The sequence below is a fragment of the Aspergillus stella-maris genome (assembly GCF_047715825.1).
Source record: "Aspergillus stella-maris strain CBS 113639 unplaced genomic scaffold BDV14scaffold_5, whole genome shotgun sequence".
NCBI classification, from domain to species: Eukaryota; Fungi; Ascomycota; class Eurotiomycetes; order Eurotiales; family Aspergillaceae; genus Aspergillus; species Aspergillus stella-maris.
The window spans coordinates 353,478-370,413 of record NW_027396799.1 but is presented as its reverse complement, the minus strand read 5'-3'; the positions used below and the strand labels follow the sequence as shown (position 1 = coordinate 370,413).

Sequence of the window (16,936 nt, the reverse complement as noted above, 5' to 3'; positions counted from 1 at the left end):
CAGGCCAATAGTTCCGTGCTCCATTTTGAGAATTAGAAATGAGGTCATTGGATGATAGCTTGTAAAGATTGGTAGATTGGATCGCTCATTTGCTAATTGCCTCTGCGCAACCAGGTGACTGGGACAGCATGACGGCCTGTCGGCATCTTCTGTAGTTGTCGCAGGATGAGAGCGTGGGGGTCACAGCAGCGGAAAATCCGAAAAGCAGTCCATTTTGAATACCGACGGGGAGAAGATATGAAGAAGTAGTCTGGATGGGGATGACCCTCACAGTGTGGGGTTGGGCGTGGGGGTAAAGGCAGGAGACGAGGGGGTCGCGACCAAGTTCGGATACCCTTTGAGCTTCATCCGGCTCTTTGCCCCTCGTCGCAACACATTCCTGTCTCCAGTCTCCATGACCTCCCCCACTTTTAAATCCTCGTCTCCCCGAGCTCTTGCTCAATTTCTCTTTCTTACATTCCTTTCCCCTCATTGTTCCTCTTGCTTCCCCTCATAGATTCTATCGTCGCAGTAAGTTTTGTAGAACCAATTGTACTCTTACCTTACTGATCGTCTGGTAGATGGCCAACCGTCCTCTTGCCCCCGGTGTCTACGTCCCGACCGTCGCATTCTTCGCTGAGAACGAAGATGTTGATGTCGCCACTGTTGAGAAACATGCGGCCTACCTCGCAAAGTCCGGCGTTGCTGGTATTGTGGTGCAAGGAAGCAATGGCGAAGCCGTTCACCTAGACCGCGAAGAGCGCAACCAGATCACATCCGCGACGCGCCGTGCCCTCGACTCGGTTGGCGCCACTTCTATGCCCGTCATCGTCGGCACCGGTGCTCCTTCCACTCGCGAAACCATCAACCTCAGCAAAGACGCCGCTGCAGCTGGTGGCGACTACGTCCTTGTCCTCCCACCGAGCTACTACAAGGGGCTCGTCTCATCAGCCGCCCTGCTCGACCACTTCCGCGCCGTCGCAGACGCCTCTCCCATTCCAGTCCTCATCTACAACTTCCCCGGCGCCTCGTCAGGATTGGACCTCTCCTCAGACGATATTCTCGCTCTCTCAGCACACCCCAACATCATCGGTACGAAGCTCACTTGCGGCAACACGGGTAAGCTTACTCGTATTGCTGCCGAGGCTGGGCCTTCCTTCCTCACATTTGGCGGTTCCTGCGACTTCACGCTCCAGACTCTCATCGGAGGGGGCGTTGGTGTTATTGCCGGCACGGCGAACCTCATCCCCCGGGCCTGTGTCCAGATCATCAAGCTCTACAACGAGGGTCGCGTTGAGGAGGCGCAAAAAGTTCAGGCTATTGTGGCACGTGCGGATTGGCTTGCTATCAAGGGTGGCTTCGTGGCTGTCAAAAGTGCTCTGCAATCTTACCGCGGATATGGACAGCAGCCGCGCCGGCCTTGTGTTGCACCTTCGTCGAGCGAGTCTGAAGCTCTGAAAGATGCCTTTAGCGAGAGTATTGCGCTAGAAAAACAGCTGGAAGCGCAATGAATTTGAAACCCGCTGAAGGGACTAATGACGATTAGTATTAACGGCCGCAGATGAAAATACCATTCAGTTCAAGTGCGCATCGTTGGTCCATCCAGTAGTAACTAAGCTATGTGTCATTAGTGTTCTAGTAGTGACTCCAAGAACACCGAGTCGTGCGCTTGCGAAGGTCACCAGACGGGTTCCCGGCGTATATAGAGATAAGCGTGGGGTTTCAAGCATACTTCGTTGTCAAGTAGCTTTGAATGTCGTGCAGGGTGGGATGAACAATAACGCAGTATATTAAGTCAGTGCTCCCAATAGATGCGGAGTAAGCTTCATGCAGATAGAGAGACTCCCCACGTTTTCTCTTCCGCAGGGAGTCATCAGATCAGTGGTTGGGTCGGGTATCTCTTTCTGCGTTAGGGTGAACTATAGACAGTAGTACCATTATCGTCGAGGGTTACACTATGAATGGTTCATCGTCACGGAACTTTTCGTCTTGAGAGTCGTTCCGCGTGCGCACGCGGGTCAAGGGTACCTTGATCGGAGCTCTGTGGGGTCAACCTCTCCGGGGCTCGTATTCTCTGCAGATGACTGAAGAGGGTCTCGGCCAAAGATGCAAGCTCGGTACCTGGAATGAGCGATGGAGCCAGCGGAAACATGCCATTCCCGGTTGGAAGCCATGGTAGTTCCATGGAATGTTCCACTGAATTGTTTATTATGGGCATAAACAGGTTTGCAGCAGGGTATGGCAGCTTTTGGATGTCCTGGGAGGCTAAATGTGGGTTACTTTGTAATAAGCAATTACCAGCAAGAGACCGGCCTTGCGAAGAAACCCAAACTTGCTGATTATGACGATAAAATTTGTAGAGTTACCAGGCTGGTGGGGTACGGATAAGGTATGCTCGGCGGAAGCGGAGGATAAACGATCGGTAGTTCGATACCAGCCAGCAATGTCACTGTAGCTAGCTCAAATCACCCTGGTCACTTGTTGGTGAAAGCGATGTCACAGCCAAGCTCGGGCGTCGAGATACGAAACAGCAGCGGACATTGGACAGCCCTTTAACTTTCGAACTCACAGCGGCTGGCGATCCCGATGTAACATCGAAGGTCTCGACGATGGCACAGAAGCATTGTTGGCTTTGAGAGCCCTGAGCTAAGAAAAGCACCGCCGCTGTCGACCAGTCAGCTTAGGCCGACGGAAATGGGATGTTGATCCCTCCGTTGGCCAGTGACCTCACAGCTCTGCTCACATGCAATGAATTGGCGAAGATGAATGACAAGAGGCTGTGCCATGAATTGACCATGGAAAGAGTGGAGTTGGCAGATAGATAGCATAGCTCGTGTGATGAGGAATGTCATATAACAGACGGGTGTTGCTGGTGCGAGCGAAGGAGGAAAGGGAGAATCAGTATAAAGGGATCTCCCGTCGATCTGCAGCACCTGACTTTCACTTCAGCTTGCATCTCCCCAACATCCTCGCTCTCTTTTCCTCCATCATTCTTCTCTCCTCGCTCGCTACCTGAATTTATGCCTTATCTTTAACTTATCATGACCTACGCCCGTTTCTGCACCGCTATACTAGCGGTGGCTTCCTCGGTCGCCGCCGTCAAGGTCAATCCGCTGCCAGCGCCGCGCCACATTTCTTGGGGTTCTTCAGGCCCAAAACCACTGGCCGACTCTGTGTCACTGCGCGTCGAACAGGACACCGACGATAGCATCATCACAAACGCATGGGATCGCGCTTGGGAAACAATCACTACACTTCAATGGGTCCCTCAAGGTGTTGAAGCACCAATTCCTCAATTCGACCCGTTTCCGAGCTATACTCCAGCACCAACTCCATCTCCAAGCGCTTCTGCGGAGAAACGCGCCGTTGTGCCAATTCAATATGTGGACGTCGAGATCGAAGACTTGGAAGCCGATCTACAACATGGCGTGGATGAATCGTATACTCTCGACGCTAGGGACGGCTCGGACGCAATTGAGGTCTCCGCCAAAACCGTCTGGGGTGCCCTGCATGCTTTCACCACTCTCCAGCAGATTATCATCTCCGACGGCGATGGCGGGCTGATCATTGAGCAGCCTGTCCATGTTCAAGATGCGCCCCTCTACCCGTACCGTGGAATCATGGTCGACACGGGCCGCAACTTTATCTCCGTGCGCAAGATCTATGAACAACTAGACGGCATGGCCCTGTCGAAACTTAATGTCCTTCACTGGCATCTCGACGACACCCAGTCCTGGCCAGTGCACATCGACGCCTACCCCGAGATGATCAAGGACGCATACTCTCCCCGCGAGACCTTCTCCCACGACGACCTCCGCAACGTCGTCGCCTACGCCCGCGCCCGCGCCATCCGCGTCATCCCAGAAGTCGACATGCCCGCGCACTCCGCCTCAGGCTGGCAACAAATCGACTCCGAGATCGTCGCGTGCGCCAACGCCTGGTGGTCCAACGACAACTGGGCCCTGCACACAGCCGTCCAGCCGAACCCCGGCCAGTTGGACATCATCAACCCAAAGACATACGACATCGTCCGCACAGTCTACGAAGAACTGTCCTCCATCTTCCCAGACAACTGGTTCCACGTCGGCGGCGACGAAATCCAACCCAACTGCTACAACTTCTCCACCTATGTCACAGAATGGTTCGCAGAGGATCCAACAAGAACATACAACGACCTCTTCCAGCACTGGATCGACGAGGCCGTCCCCATCTTCAACTCCGTCTCCGAAGACCGCCGCCTCGTAATGTGGGAGGACGTCGCAATCGGCACCGAACACGCCAACGACGTCCCCAAGGACATCGTAATGCAATCCTGGAACTACGGCCTCGAAAACATCGACAAGCTCACAGAGATGGGCTACGACGTTATTGTCTCCTCCTCGGATTTCATGTACCTCGATTGCGGACGAGGCGGGTACGTCACCAACGACGACCGCTACAACGAGCAGACGAACCCAGACCCGGATACACCCAACTTCAATTACCTGGGAATGGGCGGGTCCTGGTGCGCACCTTACAAAACATGGCAACGCATCTACAACTACGACTTCACGCTCAATCTGACAGAAACACAAGCGGACCACATCATCGGCGCCACGGCGCCTCTCTGGTCCGAGCAGGTCGACGACATTAATGTCAGCAATATGTTCTGGCCTCGTGCTGCCGCTCTCGCAGAGCTCGTGTGGAGCGGGAATAAGGATGCGAAGGGGAATAAGCGGACTACACTATTCACGCAGCGTATTTTGAATTTCCGCGAGTACCTGGTTGCGAATGGGGTTTTGGCTGCGACTGTTGTGCCGAAGTATTGTTTGCAGCATCCGCATGCTTGTGATTTGAATTATGATCAGACGGCGCTTTATTAGGTTTTCGATGGTATTTTTAGTATGTAGTTGGTTGGTGGTGATAGTACTCAACTTAGGAACCTGATACTGATTCTTTCCTCGATATTTCGCCTTCTTCATTAGAATAAGTACAATAATGTCAAACAAATAAATAACCCCAACAATACCCAACCCAAGAAAAAAGTAAATCAAAGCACACCACCCCCCAAAACACCCAACCCAAACACATCCGGCAGTTCATGCCTATACCCCGTCCTCCTTAGCTCCTCAGCAAAGTACTCCCTCGCACCAACACCAGGCCGCCAATCACTCAGATTCCCAGGCTCAAGGTGCATCCGGATCGACATCTCCCAGATAGGACGCGGGTCTTTACATTGGTGGATTGCGCCGCCGGGGGTAACGAACCAGTCCGATGTGCCGTCCTCGTTCATTTCTTTGTGCGGTGGTTCGAGCGTGTCGTCTGCTGAGCAGATGATTGTCTAGTCACAGAAAGCGTGGTATGTTAGCCGACTAGTGATGGCGATGGTGATGGATAGGTGGGCGAGTTTGGGAAGGGAAAGAAGGAAGGGTGGAGGGAGGTACCTGAACAAGATACTCAAAACAATGACTCAAATGCTTCCTCGCCGTACTCCCCTCCTCGCGCCAGGCCGGCGGCGGGCTACTAGTCGTATTAACCTTGAGATTATTATTATCCGGGAACATGACGCCGCGGATCATAATGAGGCAGTGGAGCTGATGCATCATTGTAATCCCGTGCCCGACCCATTCTTGCGCGCCGCCGCGCACGTCAGGGAAGTCGTCGTATAAAGGGTGTCCCTCGACGCTATCCTGCGTGACGTGCAGACCGCCCGCGGCGTGGTAGGGACTGAACAGGCCTTCCCAGGTATCGGGGTGTGCGTCGGTGATGTGCGTTTCTGTTAGTGGGGGGAAGGACTTGTATTTGCGGAGGTGGGTGCCAGAGTATGTGTCTGTGTTTAGGATTGTGGTGCGGCCCGGGGATGCGCCGGTTGATGAGGATTCGGATGAACCTGGACCTCCAGGGCTTGGGACTGAGTTGATGTCGAGGTGGAGCTGGGTTGCTGGGCAGGAACAGGTCGAGTCAGAGAGGATGCGGGAGGGACCGATTATGAGGATGAGCACGGTGAAGATTAGGAGGGTTGCGATTGTTAGGACGGTGATTTGGATTGTTGGTGAGGTCGAGTTTGTGCTGTGGTGGCCCATCATGGTGGTGAGTGTCGCTGTCTGCCTGCTATGCGGTCAATCTGCCGTTTTGGCTTCATATTGACTTTCTGCGAGGCGACGTATAGGGGCCTAGGTATTTATGAGAGCTTGGAGTGTAGCTTTCACAAAGGGCAGGTAGGAACCCTGGTCGATGAGGGGGCCGCCATCGCATCAATAGGAACATTAGATAATGAATAGAGATTCGGGAAGGTCTTAGGCCGTTGGTGGTTGAAGAACTCTATTGATGCCTGTTTGGGAACAAAGAAGGCCGGCCCGGGGTCAATGATCAACGTTCGGAGATAAAAGTAAAATATAGCGAATGTACGAGCCGTAGCCTTTTAGAAGAATGCATAAGGTAGTAGTCAGTCAGTCAGTCAGTCAGTCAGTCAGGGGCTCTCCTGAGTTCAAGGAATTGCAGAATACCTAAGGTAGTCTAGAGAAAGAAGCTGATGAGGAATATGTTGCATGATCCTTGCCCTCAAGTCATCTGACCAGCGTCTTTCTTCCGGTCGTTGGCAGATGCGGCTGATTTGAGGCTGAGTCGATTATCTGAGGATCATTTTCTAGAAGGATCCGGTACTTTGGAACGATGTTTGTTGTGTCATGTCACATTGTATAATTAAGAAATATAAGAAACATAGAAGAAGGTAAGATCCATCTCCAACACCAAGGTCCAGCCTTCATATAAATACATGTCTTTTTTAAGATTAAATGAATCGTTTGACGTAATGGTATCAACTTATCCAAAAACAGTACCGCTATCATCATGCCATGCAATAAACCAGAAGAGATAAACCCAAGAGTAAGAAGGTCAAGGTCACGACATCAGCTCGTCAATGTCCACGACGTCCTCGTTCTGGGAAAAGTCAGGCAGCAGCATCGCTGGTTGCCCGATCAGCTGTGTTGCAGGGCCGTCAGTCCAAGGCCCGCGCTCCTCCTCGGTAGCGTCGAGGATGCCGTTGGCGCGCTTCATGGTCTCAACGTCGAGGTCGGTGATGTAGGCTTCACGGTTTGTGCCATCGCCAGGACCACCGGGGAGCTTGAGACGGACCTCGAACTCGTTGTCGAGCATCATCTCGTCCTTCCAGAGTCGGCGCTGGCCATCAAAAACGCAGAGAACGCGCTTCTTCATGTTGATCTTGCTGCTTGGGCAGCCCCAGGATTGAGGGTAGTGGTCGCGGTTGTTTCGTCTCTTGGATGCAGTGAGGCGGCCAGATTTGGTGTTCTTGGTCACGCCGCTGTTTCCAAGGACCACGCGGGACCCCTTGTTTGCTTTGGCAGATTTGGCTGGTCGTCGATTGTCAAAGTCGTCATCGTCATCATCGTTTTCGTCGTCGTATCGATCAACGGAGCCAGCCGTGTCGAGTAGCTTGTGCTTTTCCATCGTCTTCTTCACTTCCTCGTCTGAGTCAACTTCCGCGAGTCGCTGCTGGTTGATGGCCTCGCTGGGCTCTTCTTGCTGCACCACGCGGAGGACACAGTCGTCAAGATGCTCGTAGAAGTCCTGAGCGTTGCTGAATGTACCGGAGCAAGTAGAACACTTGCCGGTAGCATCCTGGCAGTAGTCTGAAACACTCTTGGAAGAAGAGGCAGTTGGGCTCTTCTTGCGGCAGTTGGGTGGGGTCTGTTCCACACCGTGGACTGAGGTCAAGTGGCGCTTGAACACATCAGCCCGGTTAAAGCTCTTCTCAGCAGGAGAACCAGATCCAGGGCAGAAACCGCACACCATTGTTCCCTTGTAATGGGTCAGGGTGTGCCTGTTCTTGTCGTATTTTCGGGCAAAGCCCTTGATGTGGTACTCGCAAGTCACAATCGGACACTTTTCAGGGCGTTCCGATTGGTGAGTGAGCATGTGGGCTCTCAAGTCCTTGAAGACTCGCCCACAGTCGGGGTGAGGGCACCGGCCCTTCTCCTTGGTGTCATCATCAAGCTCGATACTGCTGGCAGCCGGGCTCGGTTGTGATGGGCGAGAGTGAATCGATGAAATTGACGACCGACGGTCGTAGATGGAGACTGGGCGAGAGCGAGGGCCAGAGGGAGCTGGTGAGGGAGGAACGAGATTTGATTGTTGGGAGTAGGTTTGCTTGAGCATAAAGTTCTCGGCGTGTTGGAATTGGGAAGGCTCGAAGGACTGGGGGTAGAAGCTGGTAGGGCCCATGGTGTAGTCGGATTGTTCGGGGTATGAGATGGCAGGGGGAGTAAGAGTAAGTTGTGGTTGCTGCATGGGTTGAATGAGGGAGGGGTCTATCGCGCGTCAGACAAAATCGCTCATAGTCAGATTCCAAGTCACTCACCAACAAAGCTATCCGACTTCTTCTGGAAGATACCCTCCGAGTCGAATGGATTTACCATACCCTCGTTGCAGAACAGGTCGCCCATAACAGCAGCCGGATGGCTGAGACCATTATGCGTGTCCACCCAGTCCTCCTGGAATGCATGCGCATTTGCCGAGTAAGGCGAGCCCATTGCTGATGAAGAAGCGCTGGCAATTGAAGGACCGGAAGCAGTCGAAACGCCCGACATGAAAGGCTCTGCGCCGGAAACTGGGAAAGACTTTTGCTCGGTATAATCGTCAAAGCCAGTGTTCTGGTAGGTTTGCTGAGCGAAGCCAGTATCGTATCCAACAAGGCCATCCACGTTGAAGCTGAAGCCGTCGACCAGGGCCGGGTCGATGGAAAAGTCCTGGAAGTATGGGCCCTGTTGTTGCCTTGAAGACTCTAGAGCCATCATTTTGGCGGTGTTGTGTTTTGAGGGGAAGAGGAGGAAATCGTCGTTGTTGAGATTGCTCTGCATAACCGGGGCGTGCGGCCGGCGGAAAGCGGACTTAGGCGAGGAACTATACCAAACTATCGGTGCTAGATCTGCAGATTGCACGTCAGCAACAATGCGCCGAACAAACGAGCCGATTGAGTTTTAATAATGTGGGAAGCGGGCCGCTCGGGGGGATAAACCCACCTCTTCGAGATATCGCGTGGTCAAATAGGTGTGTCTTAGGTTGGCAGTCAAGCAGGCAGCGAGAGTAGGATCACTGATGGTCCGCGGTGAGGTGGCCAGGAGACAGCGAGGGAGGGAAGGATGCAAGGCAGAAGTCAAATGCCAGTGCAGTGGGGACCGGTATATATAAGAGAAGAGGAGTTGAGGTCTCGAGGGAAGTGAGGATGAAGATGAGTAAAAAAGAAGGGGAGTCAGAAGAAGGATGAGGGGAGCAAAAGCATAGTTAAATGTTCTGTGATTGCTGGCCCTACGAGCAGAGCACCGTCTGGACTTGCAGTGGATCGGCCGCCAGACTAGCCGTAGTTAATAGCAGGGGACAGGGGAGTCATTAGCGCGTTGAGTTGACAGTGGCAGAAGAGCGATGATGCTGATGCTGGTGTGGTTGATGGATGGGGTCTGTCTGGAGGGGCGTGAACTAAGGGAAAGTAAAAATAAAATCCATAATTTACGCTAATTAAATCAACAAAAAAGAAAATACCAAAAGGAAATATAATATTATTATTTAGTATCGCTGGGTACCAGCGTGAGTGGGGCATGTTACTAGCTGTAATCTAAGCAGTGTTGCACCGCCAGACTTTCGCGATCTCCAATCCTGCTGTTCCTTCGCTGCGTCTCCGATCTGGCTGCTGCTGCTGCTGTGCGAGTCTGGCTCTGTTGTGAGTCTCTGCCAGTCATCGAAATGCTGCTCTCTGTCTGCGAGACTTGAAAGCACTTCGTGAATTGCGCAAAAGAAGAAATTCTCAGTACAATGCTAATCCATCATGGAATTGGTTTCCAGTGCCCATCGCCGATCCACTGGCCCATAATCACGGACCTTCCGATAACCGTACGAAGCGCAAGGCACATTCGCCTATTATTGGAGGCTGTCGCTCCAAAGCAAGATAAAGCAGGTCTTGAAGATAATACAAAGGACAAAAAGAAATTGTCCTGCGCCAACACTTGCTCCTGTCCAAGGCACCCCTGTCGGCCGTACGTAGGTAGTTCTCCCTCGCTACTCTTACCTTGTTACGGCCGCGACAAGACCCCGGTCCAGCACGGCTCTGCAGAGATCTCAAACTCGCTTGTAATTCCTGAAACCGCGACAGCGATATATTAAATGAGTCGCCTAGTGTCTGTAGTCGGTCATAGATGACTATGAGTCTATGACTGCAGTGCACGATGCTCCCGGGGACGCCGTCATCTGTATGCACATGCTGGGATCTGCTCCACAAGTGTCATCGGCGAGTCCGTGACGCTGGGATTGTTGTCAAGCCTCCCTCGAGAGCTTGGCATCAGACCATTACCAATTGATCTTGTTTGACAGTTATCGTCTTCGGCTCCGCTTCCTCTCTCCTTGTCCTTGATCAGAGTTGATCGGACGGAGCATCCCCCATGATAAGATGGTGGCAAATGTTTTCCCCCTCACAGTACTTTGTAGTAAGACCTGGGGGAACTTGGCCCGAGAGACATCCACGGTTCCTGGATGCTCCACAAAGAGCTTGACCCAGGACACATCACGATGATTAAATTCTTATTGATTCATGTCGAAGTAGATTGAGTTTTACCGACCGCACGAGAGTCTCAGATTCGGAGAAGTCCAGGGAAAAAAGATTGCAGCGATCGCCCGTCGGTTTACCTCTCACATTCTGCTGATTCCACCCCAAGGTACAAGGTTATTACCGTCGGTACGATGATGCTTGGCCGTCACACTTCAATCATCCTTCCAAGACCCGTCAATTTGGTTCGTGCAAATAGTTCCCTTCCAGGACGGACACAGACACTGCATGCGCGAGTTGACGTTGCGCTTCCCTCCAAGAGGAGGGTGTGCTGCCAGCATGACAACTCTCCTCTCCCGCACAGGAAGATTCAGATGAGCATCTTGACGATCTCAGCTCCACCGAAACCCGACCACCCCTTGTCGAGGAACGTGCATTGCATCTCCCGTACCTTATTGGCCACGAGTCAAATGAAGAGTCACCCCGCTAGCAGACGAGTGCACCAATAAGACCTCCTAGACTGTCCCAGACGGGAAACCCATCCTTCGCTAGCGGCGAAGATGGACAAACACTTTCCCCATTGTGGGCGAACTCGATTTGTCTCGAACCACTCAGCCATACAGAGCCGCATTCCTCCTAGACGTGATCAAGTTAGTGCCTTACGAATCCAATAGTGCGGTTCTCGCTCAAGTGACAGATCTTTGACGTGTCCAGGATCATTCTTCCAGTCCATGTGAAGGTCATGGACAATGCTTCTTGACAGGCGCCATCAACGGCACCCAACAGTTTCCCCAATTCTGTATACGAGGCGTTGCAGGAATTTTGAATCCGCGGTTCCGTCGTCACGGACCGATACAGAGTTGATTACATCATTACGAGCCTTGGAACCTTCTTGAATGTGGGGCAAGTGTGGCTCATGCAAGGCTGAGTGTTTGAGGTATGGCTTCGGTCATGGCAAACAATCACAACTCGCCAGCAATCCGAGTAGCCTACTGTAGGAGTAACAAGGTAAGCCGGACACAAGGAGACTCGGGATTCGGAAGGGTCGTAGTGCAATATCGATGCAAATCCCGTGAAGCGCGACGAGGAGGCTTGAAACAAGGGTGTGTATCGTCTGCATGATTGACACCATCCACGGTCGGAAAGCATGATGCAAGCACGGCTCTAGAATCATGCAGGATAAGACCCCGGTCACGACCCCAAGGTTGGTACTGCAGATTACCAGCATGCACCTGTCGCAAGACTAGGTGTATTCCGGAACACAGACAAAAGTCGGTGGTGTCGGTGTGTGATTCTCACCAAAACCCGGCTAAGCGCCACATTGCTGACCGAGCCACAAACCAAGAGCCAATCGCAACACATGCGGCGGAACTCCCCGCGTTTCCATTGGAAGACCCCTCGAAGCTAAGGCCAAAGTGGGCCTAGCGAGGCGCAGCACTCCAATTTTACACCGCTCGTCCTTCAGTCTGCCCCGACTTTTTGCTGGTTTCCCGCAATACAGACTAAACAGCACCAAACAACCAGCGTGCAGTAGGTCTCAGGCACATGATTGCGCCCGATGATTCATAGCCTCATAGGCTATTCTGCTGCCGAAACTGAAAACGTCATACAACGTGCACTGCTTTGAGTTACTTACCCTGCCAAGCCGGTCAGGAACCGTTTGTTCGTCTGCTCAACGCCGGGCGCCGCCTGGATTGACCGACGTTTCCACACATTTTTTGGAGGAAACCTTAATCTCTCTCACTGCCTTTGCGGTGGGAGAACCGCGTTTCCGACCGGCTCTGCTGCCGAAATCACGGTGTCGAATCGAACATTCCGCCGATCTCTTCGAAACTCATGTTTCATGTCCAGCAGATCCCTTTTCCCGGCATGATCAGAAATCACTAAATATCAAACTTCGGCTTTGAGCGGGATGCTTATCAACGTGATGACATATCAACTAACCACCACTAACTAACCTAACCACCAAGTTCTAACCACTATCGGCACCACCAACATTAATCGCGAATCTTCCATTCACGCGGTGTAGCACAGATCCCTGGTCCAACACCAAGATTGCCCAGCCAACAACTTAACCCCTCAGCATGTGTCAGTCGCCCAGTCCCAGAGGAGACCCCGACATCTTCCCGGACACTGACATTGATACTGAGACAGTCAGCAGCCCGCACGGTTCCAATTCAACCCCGGCTTTCCCTGCACGTGGCAAATTGGTCTGATGAATCCTGATACGCGCCTTTAGCCTGACCTTGTGTAACTCAATTGATCCAGATTCGTGGAGGCCCGCGCTGCGATCTGCCTGGCCTTGCCCAATCCGTGAAGTCTATACGGAGTACGCCGTATGAAACCAGGCATCCTTGTACGACTTCTATTCTTGATCTGCCATCCCATCTATCTAGAACGCTGCAGCCTTCAAGTTGAAAGTAAGTGTCTGACAGACTACTGACCATTAGCGAATGCAAGATTGCGCGCATTATTTTCTTATTTCCGACCCGTCCCGGTGGTAATTAGGATCCTACGGAGTACGGGCTCGGAGACGGTGTCGCTGTCATCCACCATCCTTCTCGAGCCGCTAGGCAGACACCGCAGACGCTACGAACACTAGACTAATGTAAAGCGACCCATGAGTCTGGCCAGGCGAGTCAGCAAGTCAGCCCTACGGACCCAAACCCAGTCTATAGCAACAGTTAGCACTGCAACTGCATCTGCTAAGTAATCAAATCCCGAACGTCCCGCTCTCAATCTCCAGCAAGTCCGCAGCTTCCTTCGGACCTCCGTCCACGCGACTTATCTCCGCAGGCATCTAATCTGCTGCAGATTGAACTGGGTCCTGCGCCCGGCCTCGAACGGTCGAACCTGGTTCTTTGGCTGTCTGGCTGTCTGCTGGCACTGTCAGACTCGTACGAACACACCATACTCCGTGCAGAACGCTTGACCCCTGCACTCTCTCTGCACTGGACTCACCCCAGACCAATTCAGCCCAAATCCTCCAATCCAGTCGAGTCCCAGTCCCAGTTCCGGCCCCCTGAGCCATGTGCTATTTGCCATGTGTCTAAATCTGACTACGAGGGAAATAACTTAACGTCTTACCTGAGCACCGCTCACCATTGGCGCTGAAATATGATTACCTACTTTACGAACCTGCCAAACTAACCTAAACATGATCCTAGATCCCAACAGTCTTATACCCCTGCTCAGGATTACCTCAGCTTCGCCCTATAATCCAGTCCCAGTCCAATCGCATCCTGATCCGAATCCGACTCTTCTATTTCCTACCACGCCGGTGACCGGCTATAAGGATAATTCCAAATCATTTACTTTACTTTACTTCCATCCGTTCGCGGGTTGTCGTGCCATGATTCCTCTTTCGTACAATGGACTTATGGTTGAGATGGGCCATTATGGAGACCGTCCCTGATTCCCTGGTAATTATCCCACCGTTTGTTTGTAAGCAGCCTGTACATTGCAAATCATCCCCACCGACCCAAAAATCGAGCTCGGAAAGGGTACCAAAGCCCTAAGTCGGGTGAAGGTACTCCCCTACCAACCCAGGAAAACCGGCTACACCCGTGCTGCCTTGCCGAATTAGTACATGCTACCTTGGCATCTTATTCGCCAGCCAAACTTTGCACATTAACGGTGTGGGTGCTATTTTGGGATCCGCATGTAGGATAGAGTTTGGACACGCCACTGGTAGGTATCTGTCGAAGTTTAACTTTGCTCTACATACATACCTGGATGTGCGGTGCGTGCAGGGCAGCGCATGGCTGAGCAGGGATGAACGATGATACAGGAATAGAAACGAGATTGTTTCGCTCCGTTCTGTTTCGCGCGGCTACGCGGCTCCACGGTTGTATTGTAGATCTAATCTAGCATGAACTGAACTGCAGAGTGCAGAGTGGGTTGTTCGAGTTGGAGTTGGAGTATACCAACTTACCCCCTCCGTACCTTGCGAGATTACGGCTCGCAAGAAGTATACCCTTACCGTCCTAGAGACTCCCCTGTCACATCTAGATAATGGGGACTACCTCCCGTCCTCCCGGTCAAGTTCCCATTCCGCGCAAAACAAGCGAAGGGAACCCAACAGCAGGCGGAGCGGACTGAAGCATAGACTAAAAGTAACCAACAGTACTCGAAATCCTTAGTTCTGATTCGAGCGCGCGTGTTGTGAGGAGCCTGGACTCTGGGCTGGGAGTAAGTATTCGCCTCTGCCGCGTTACACAGCTCAAGGCTAGATTGTCTGAGATAGAGGCTTTGATAGGCCGATCGGGAACAGAGTAGGAGGACTAGGAAGGTCAAGGTTAGGTTTGAGGGGCTAAGGAATGGAAAGCCGTCTGTAACTGAAATACGATACGTTGTTGTATATCCATATCGATCGCCGAATGCGGTTGAAGATGTGAGAGCCCGGAGTCCACCATCAGAGTCCAAGATGGGATCTCGGACGAGTCCGAGGGGCAACCCAAGGGGAGGTAGTCTGGCAGAGGGCTAGACGTTGGGAACCGGCGTTTCGAGTCCCCACAGTTCTGCTGTAACAATCTTATTTCTGGGCCGGTACCTGGCCGGTACCTGTAAGAAAGAAAGTAAGTAGGTAAGTATTCGCGGGCCGGCTCCATCATCTAGAGTACGTAGCTTCTATTTAATATGTAGCCTCACGAATCATGGGTATTCGAAATCCATTTCTCTCACGTGGTTCCTGATTAGTACCTACCTAGTACTGCCAATGGTTCCGAAACGCTACCGATACCCAGACTAGAGTGCGGGTAGGAAGCCAACTTACTTTGCCACAAAACTGGAGATCCAGGAAGAGAAAGTAAATGGAGGCCAGTGCAAACCAAAACAAAAATCGAACAATGGAGGTTGAAATGCCATGTTTTTGGCCCCCAAGTGGTGTAAGTACCTAATTTGCCGCCCCAAGTGATCGCAGTATAAACGAATCCGCCATTCACAGGCGTAGAGGCTGTCGGCCGCCGTCGCTTAGGCTAAGTCCAGATGGTTCAGGTTTAGCTTGGCTGCGGCCAGGGTTCGGTTTCGAAGCTCTGGGTTTCCGGTTTTTGCAGCGCACTCGTGGCACGACAGGGGTATTGGGCCAATTGGCAGGCTGGACTCGAGGGTGGGTTGTTGGGTCGAGGCTCGAGCAGTTGTGGAGGGTGGGGGGCTCACTTGCCTTACTGCCAACAACTGGAGTCTGGAGTCTGCCTCGTGGTTTGTGTTGCACACGATACGGGCGCGCAAAGTCTTACGAAACTTGTCTTGATGCTATAGGCACGTACTTAAGGAGGTAGCGCTGGAGTCGCAGACTCAACGGCGTTTGGTCTGTCGTGCTGTTGGTAGTTGATTGACAACGCAACTTCAGGCATTTGTCTGCAACTTTAGCACAGATCATAGCCCCAGCTAGTGGTTAGTCTGTTCTCTAGTGGCGGTGACAGCTCCTGAAGAACTTTGGTTCATCATAGGGCGTACTCTGTATTGACAAGGATTGCTGATTTGCAACTTCTTTGGTAATCACATGGAAGAATTGGTAATGCATGAACCATAGAAGATGCTGGTCAACTGTCGAGCAGTGCAGTGCAAACCTTGTGGGATGGATTGGTCAGCACATTGATCGTCGAGGTGTTGTCGGTTTAGATCCGCGCGGGAGCGGAAGGAAACAATGAGCTTGAGGAAGGTGATCAGTCAGATACGCTCGAGGCTCCAACGGTGGGCGAGTCAGTTGACTCCCGGAAATAGGGGCCAGAGAAAGAGGCTCAGAACTCAACAAATGATTGTTAATTGACACTACTCGGGTTGCTGTGTGGTTGGCGCCAGCGTGTTCATGGCGGGGCGCCGTTGAAGAAAGCAGTCCACATGGCCGCTAGCCGATTGCTGCAGATTGCGCTCGCTGGGGCCAGAAACCCGCCATGATCAGCATTGCCAGCGCCGCTTCCAGTTAGTTCTTACGCTCTTCTTTGGTGTTCTGGTAGTTCTAGTAAACAGAACAGTATGCGCGTTGCGCACAGATGCGGCCGCAATAGATGGCATCAATCGTACCACCCAGGACGGGCCGGTTAGCTTCAGCCAGCCGTCACATCGACTCAAGGGGCCATTTTGGAAACGGACCACAATACTAGGCTTTAGGTTGCGGAGTGCTCCTGAGAAGGATGCTGGTTGCCTCGCATTACTCGCCAGTTCGGGTCAACCGTCGACGACAAGCAATTCAGGATTGTCGATCTATAACCTGGCGTTGACTGTGGCGGCGGTAGGAATCCTAGTTCTCATCGACACTCCCATATTATCCGCAGTCGCGAGTCAAGGCGCCTCTGAGGCGCATCCTTTGCGCTTAGACGTCCGGAGTTATCCGAAGCTGAGTGTGTTGTTTGTTTATGTAGTAGCACAGTATACAGGGATCCAAGAGTTGAAAGCGTTGACGTTTCTGTGCCCCGGTGGAGTTCT

General features: G+C 52.4%; 4 protein-coding genes across 4 annotated transcripts; 2 read left to right on the top strand and 2 right to left on the bottom strand.

The window, feature by feature from the left end:
* The first annotated feature begins 466 nt into the window (after positions 1-466).
* On the top strand, positions 467-1,542 carry BDV14DRAFT_165669 (dihydrodipicolinate synthase family protein). Its single transcript, XM_073767358.1, has 2 exons — positions 467-510; positions 561-1,542. The coding sequence occupies exon 2, from the start codon at positions 561-563 to the stop codon at positions 1,488-1,490; it is 930 nt and encodes a 309-aa protein (XP_073632298.1). The 5' UTR covers positions 467-510; the 3' UTR covers positions 1,491-1,542.
* Positions 1,543-2,839: 1,297 nt separating this feature from the next.
* BDV14DRAFT_103003 (beta-N-acetylhexosaminidase) lies at positions 2,840-5,086 on the top strand. The gene has a single exon (XM_073765526.1). The coding sequence runs from the start codon at positions 3,021-3,023 to the stop codon at positions 4,839-4,841; it is 1,821 nt and encodes a 606-aa protein (XP_073632297.1). The 5' UTR covers positions 2,840-3,020; the 3' UTR covers positions 4,842-5,086.
* On the bottom strand, positions 4,925-6,610 carry BDV14DRAFT_102990 (uncharacterized protein). The gene is made up of 2 exons (XM_073765525.1): positions 5,403-6,610; positions 4,925-5,299 (listed from the first exon to the last, which is right to left on the bottom strand). The coding sequence occupies exons 1-2, from the start codon at positions 6,042-6,044 to the stop codon at positions 5,009-5,011; spliced, it is 933 nt and encodes a 310-aa protein (XP_073632296.1). The 5' UTR covers positions 6,045-6,610; the 3' UTR covers positions 4,925-5,008.
* zfpA (putative C2H2 finger domain protein) lies at positions 6,402-9,422 on the bottom strand. Its single transcript, XM_073767357.1, has 2 exons — positions 8,336-9,422; positions 6,402-8,285 (listed from the first exon to the last, which is right to left on the bottom strand). The coding sequence occupies exons 1-2, from the start codon at positions 8,832-8,834 to the stop codon at positions 6,859-6,861; spliced, it is 1,926 nt and encodes a 641-aa protein (XP_073632295.1). The 5' UTR covers positions 8,835-9,422; the 3' UTR covers positions 6,402-6,858.
* Positions 9,423-16,936: the final 7,514 nt, after the last annotated feature.

Excerpts from the sequence above, each read along its gene's own strand:
- BDV14DRAFT_165669 (XM_073767358.1), top strand. The coding sequence starts at position 561 with ATGGCCAACCGTCCTCTTGCCCCCGGTGTCTACGTCCCGACCGTCGCA.
- BDV14DRAFT_102990 (XM_073765525.1), bottom strand. The coding sequence starts at position 6,044 with ATGATGGGCCACCACAGCACAAACTCGACCTCACCAACAATCCAAATC. Across the intron at positions 5,300-5,402 it reads GTTTTGAGTATCTTGTTCAG|ACAATCATCTGCTCAGCAGA; the intron begins GTACCTCCCTCC and ends TTCTGTGACTAG.
- BDV14DRAFT_103003 (XM_073765526.1), top strand. The coding sequence starts at position 3,021 with ATGACCTACGCCCGTTTCTGCACCGCTATACTAGCGGTGGCTTCCTCG.
- zfpA (XM_073767357.1), bottom strand. The coding sequence starts at position 8,834 with ATGCAGAGCAATCTCAACAACGACGATTTCCTCCTCTTCCCCTCAAAA. Across the intron at positions 8,286-8,335 it reads GAAGTCGGATAGCTTTGTTG|ACCCCTCCCTCATTCAACCC; the intron begins GTGAGTGACTTG and ends GACGCGCGATAG.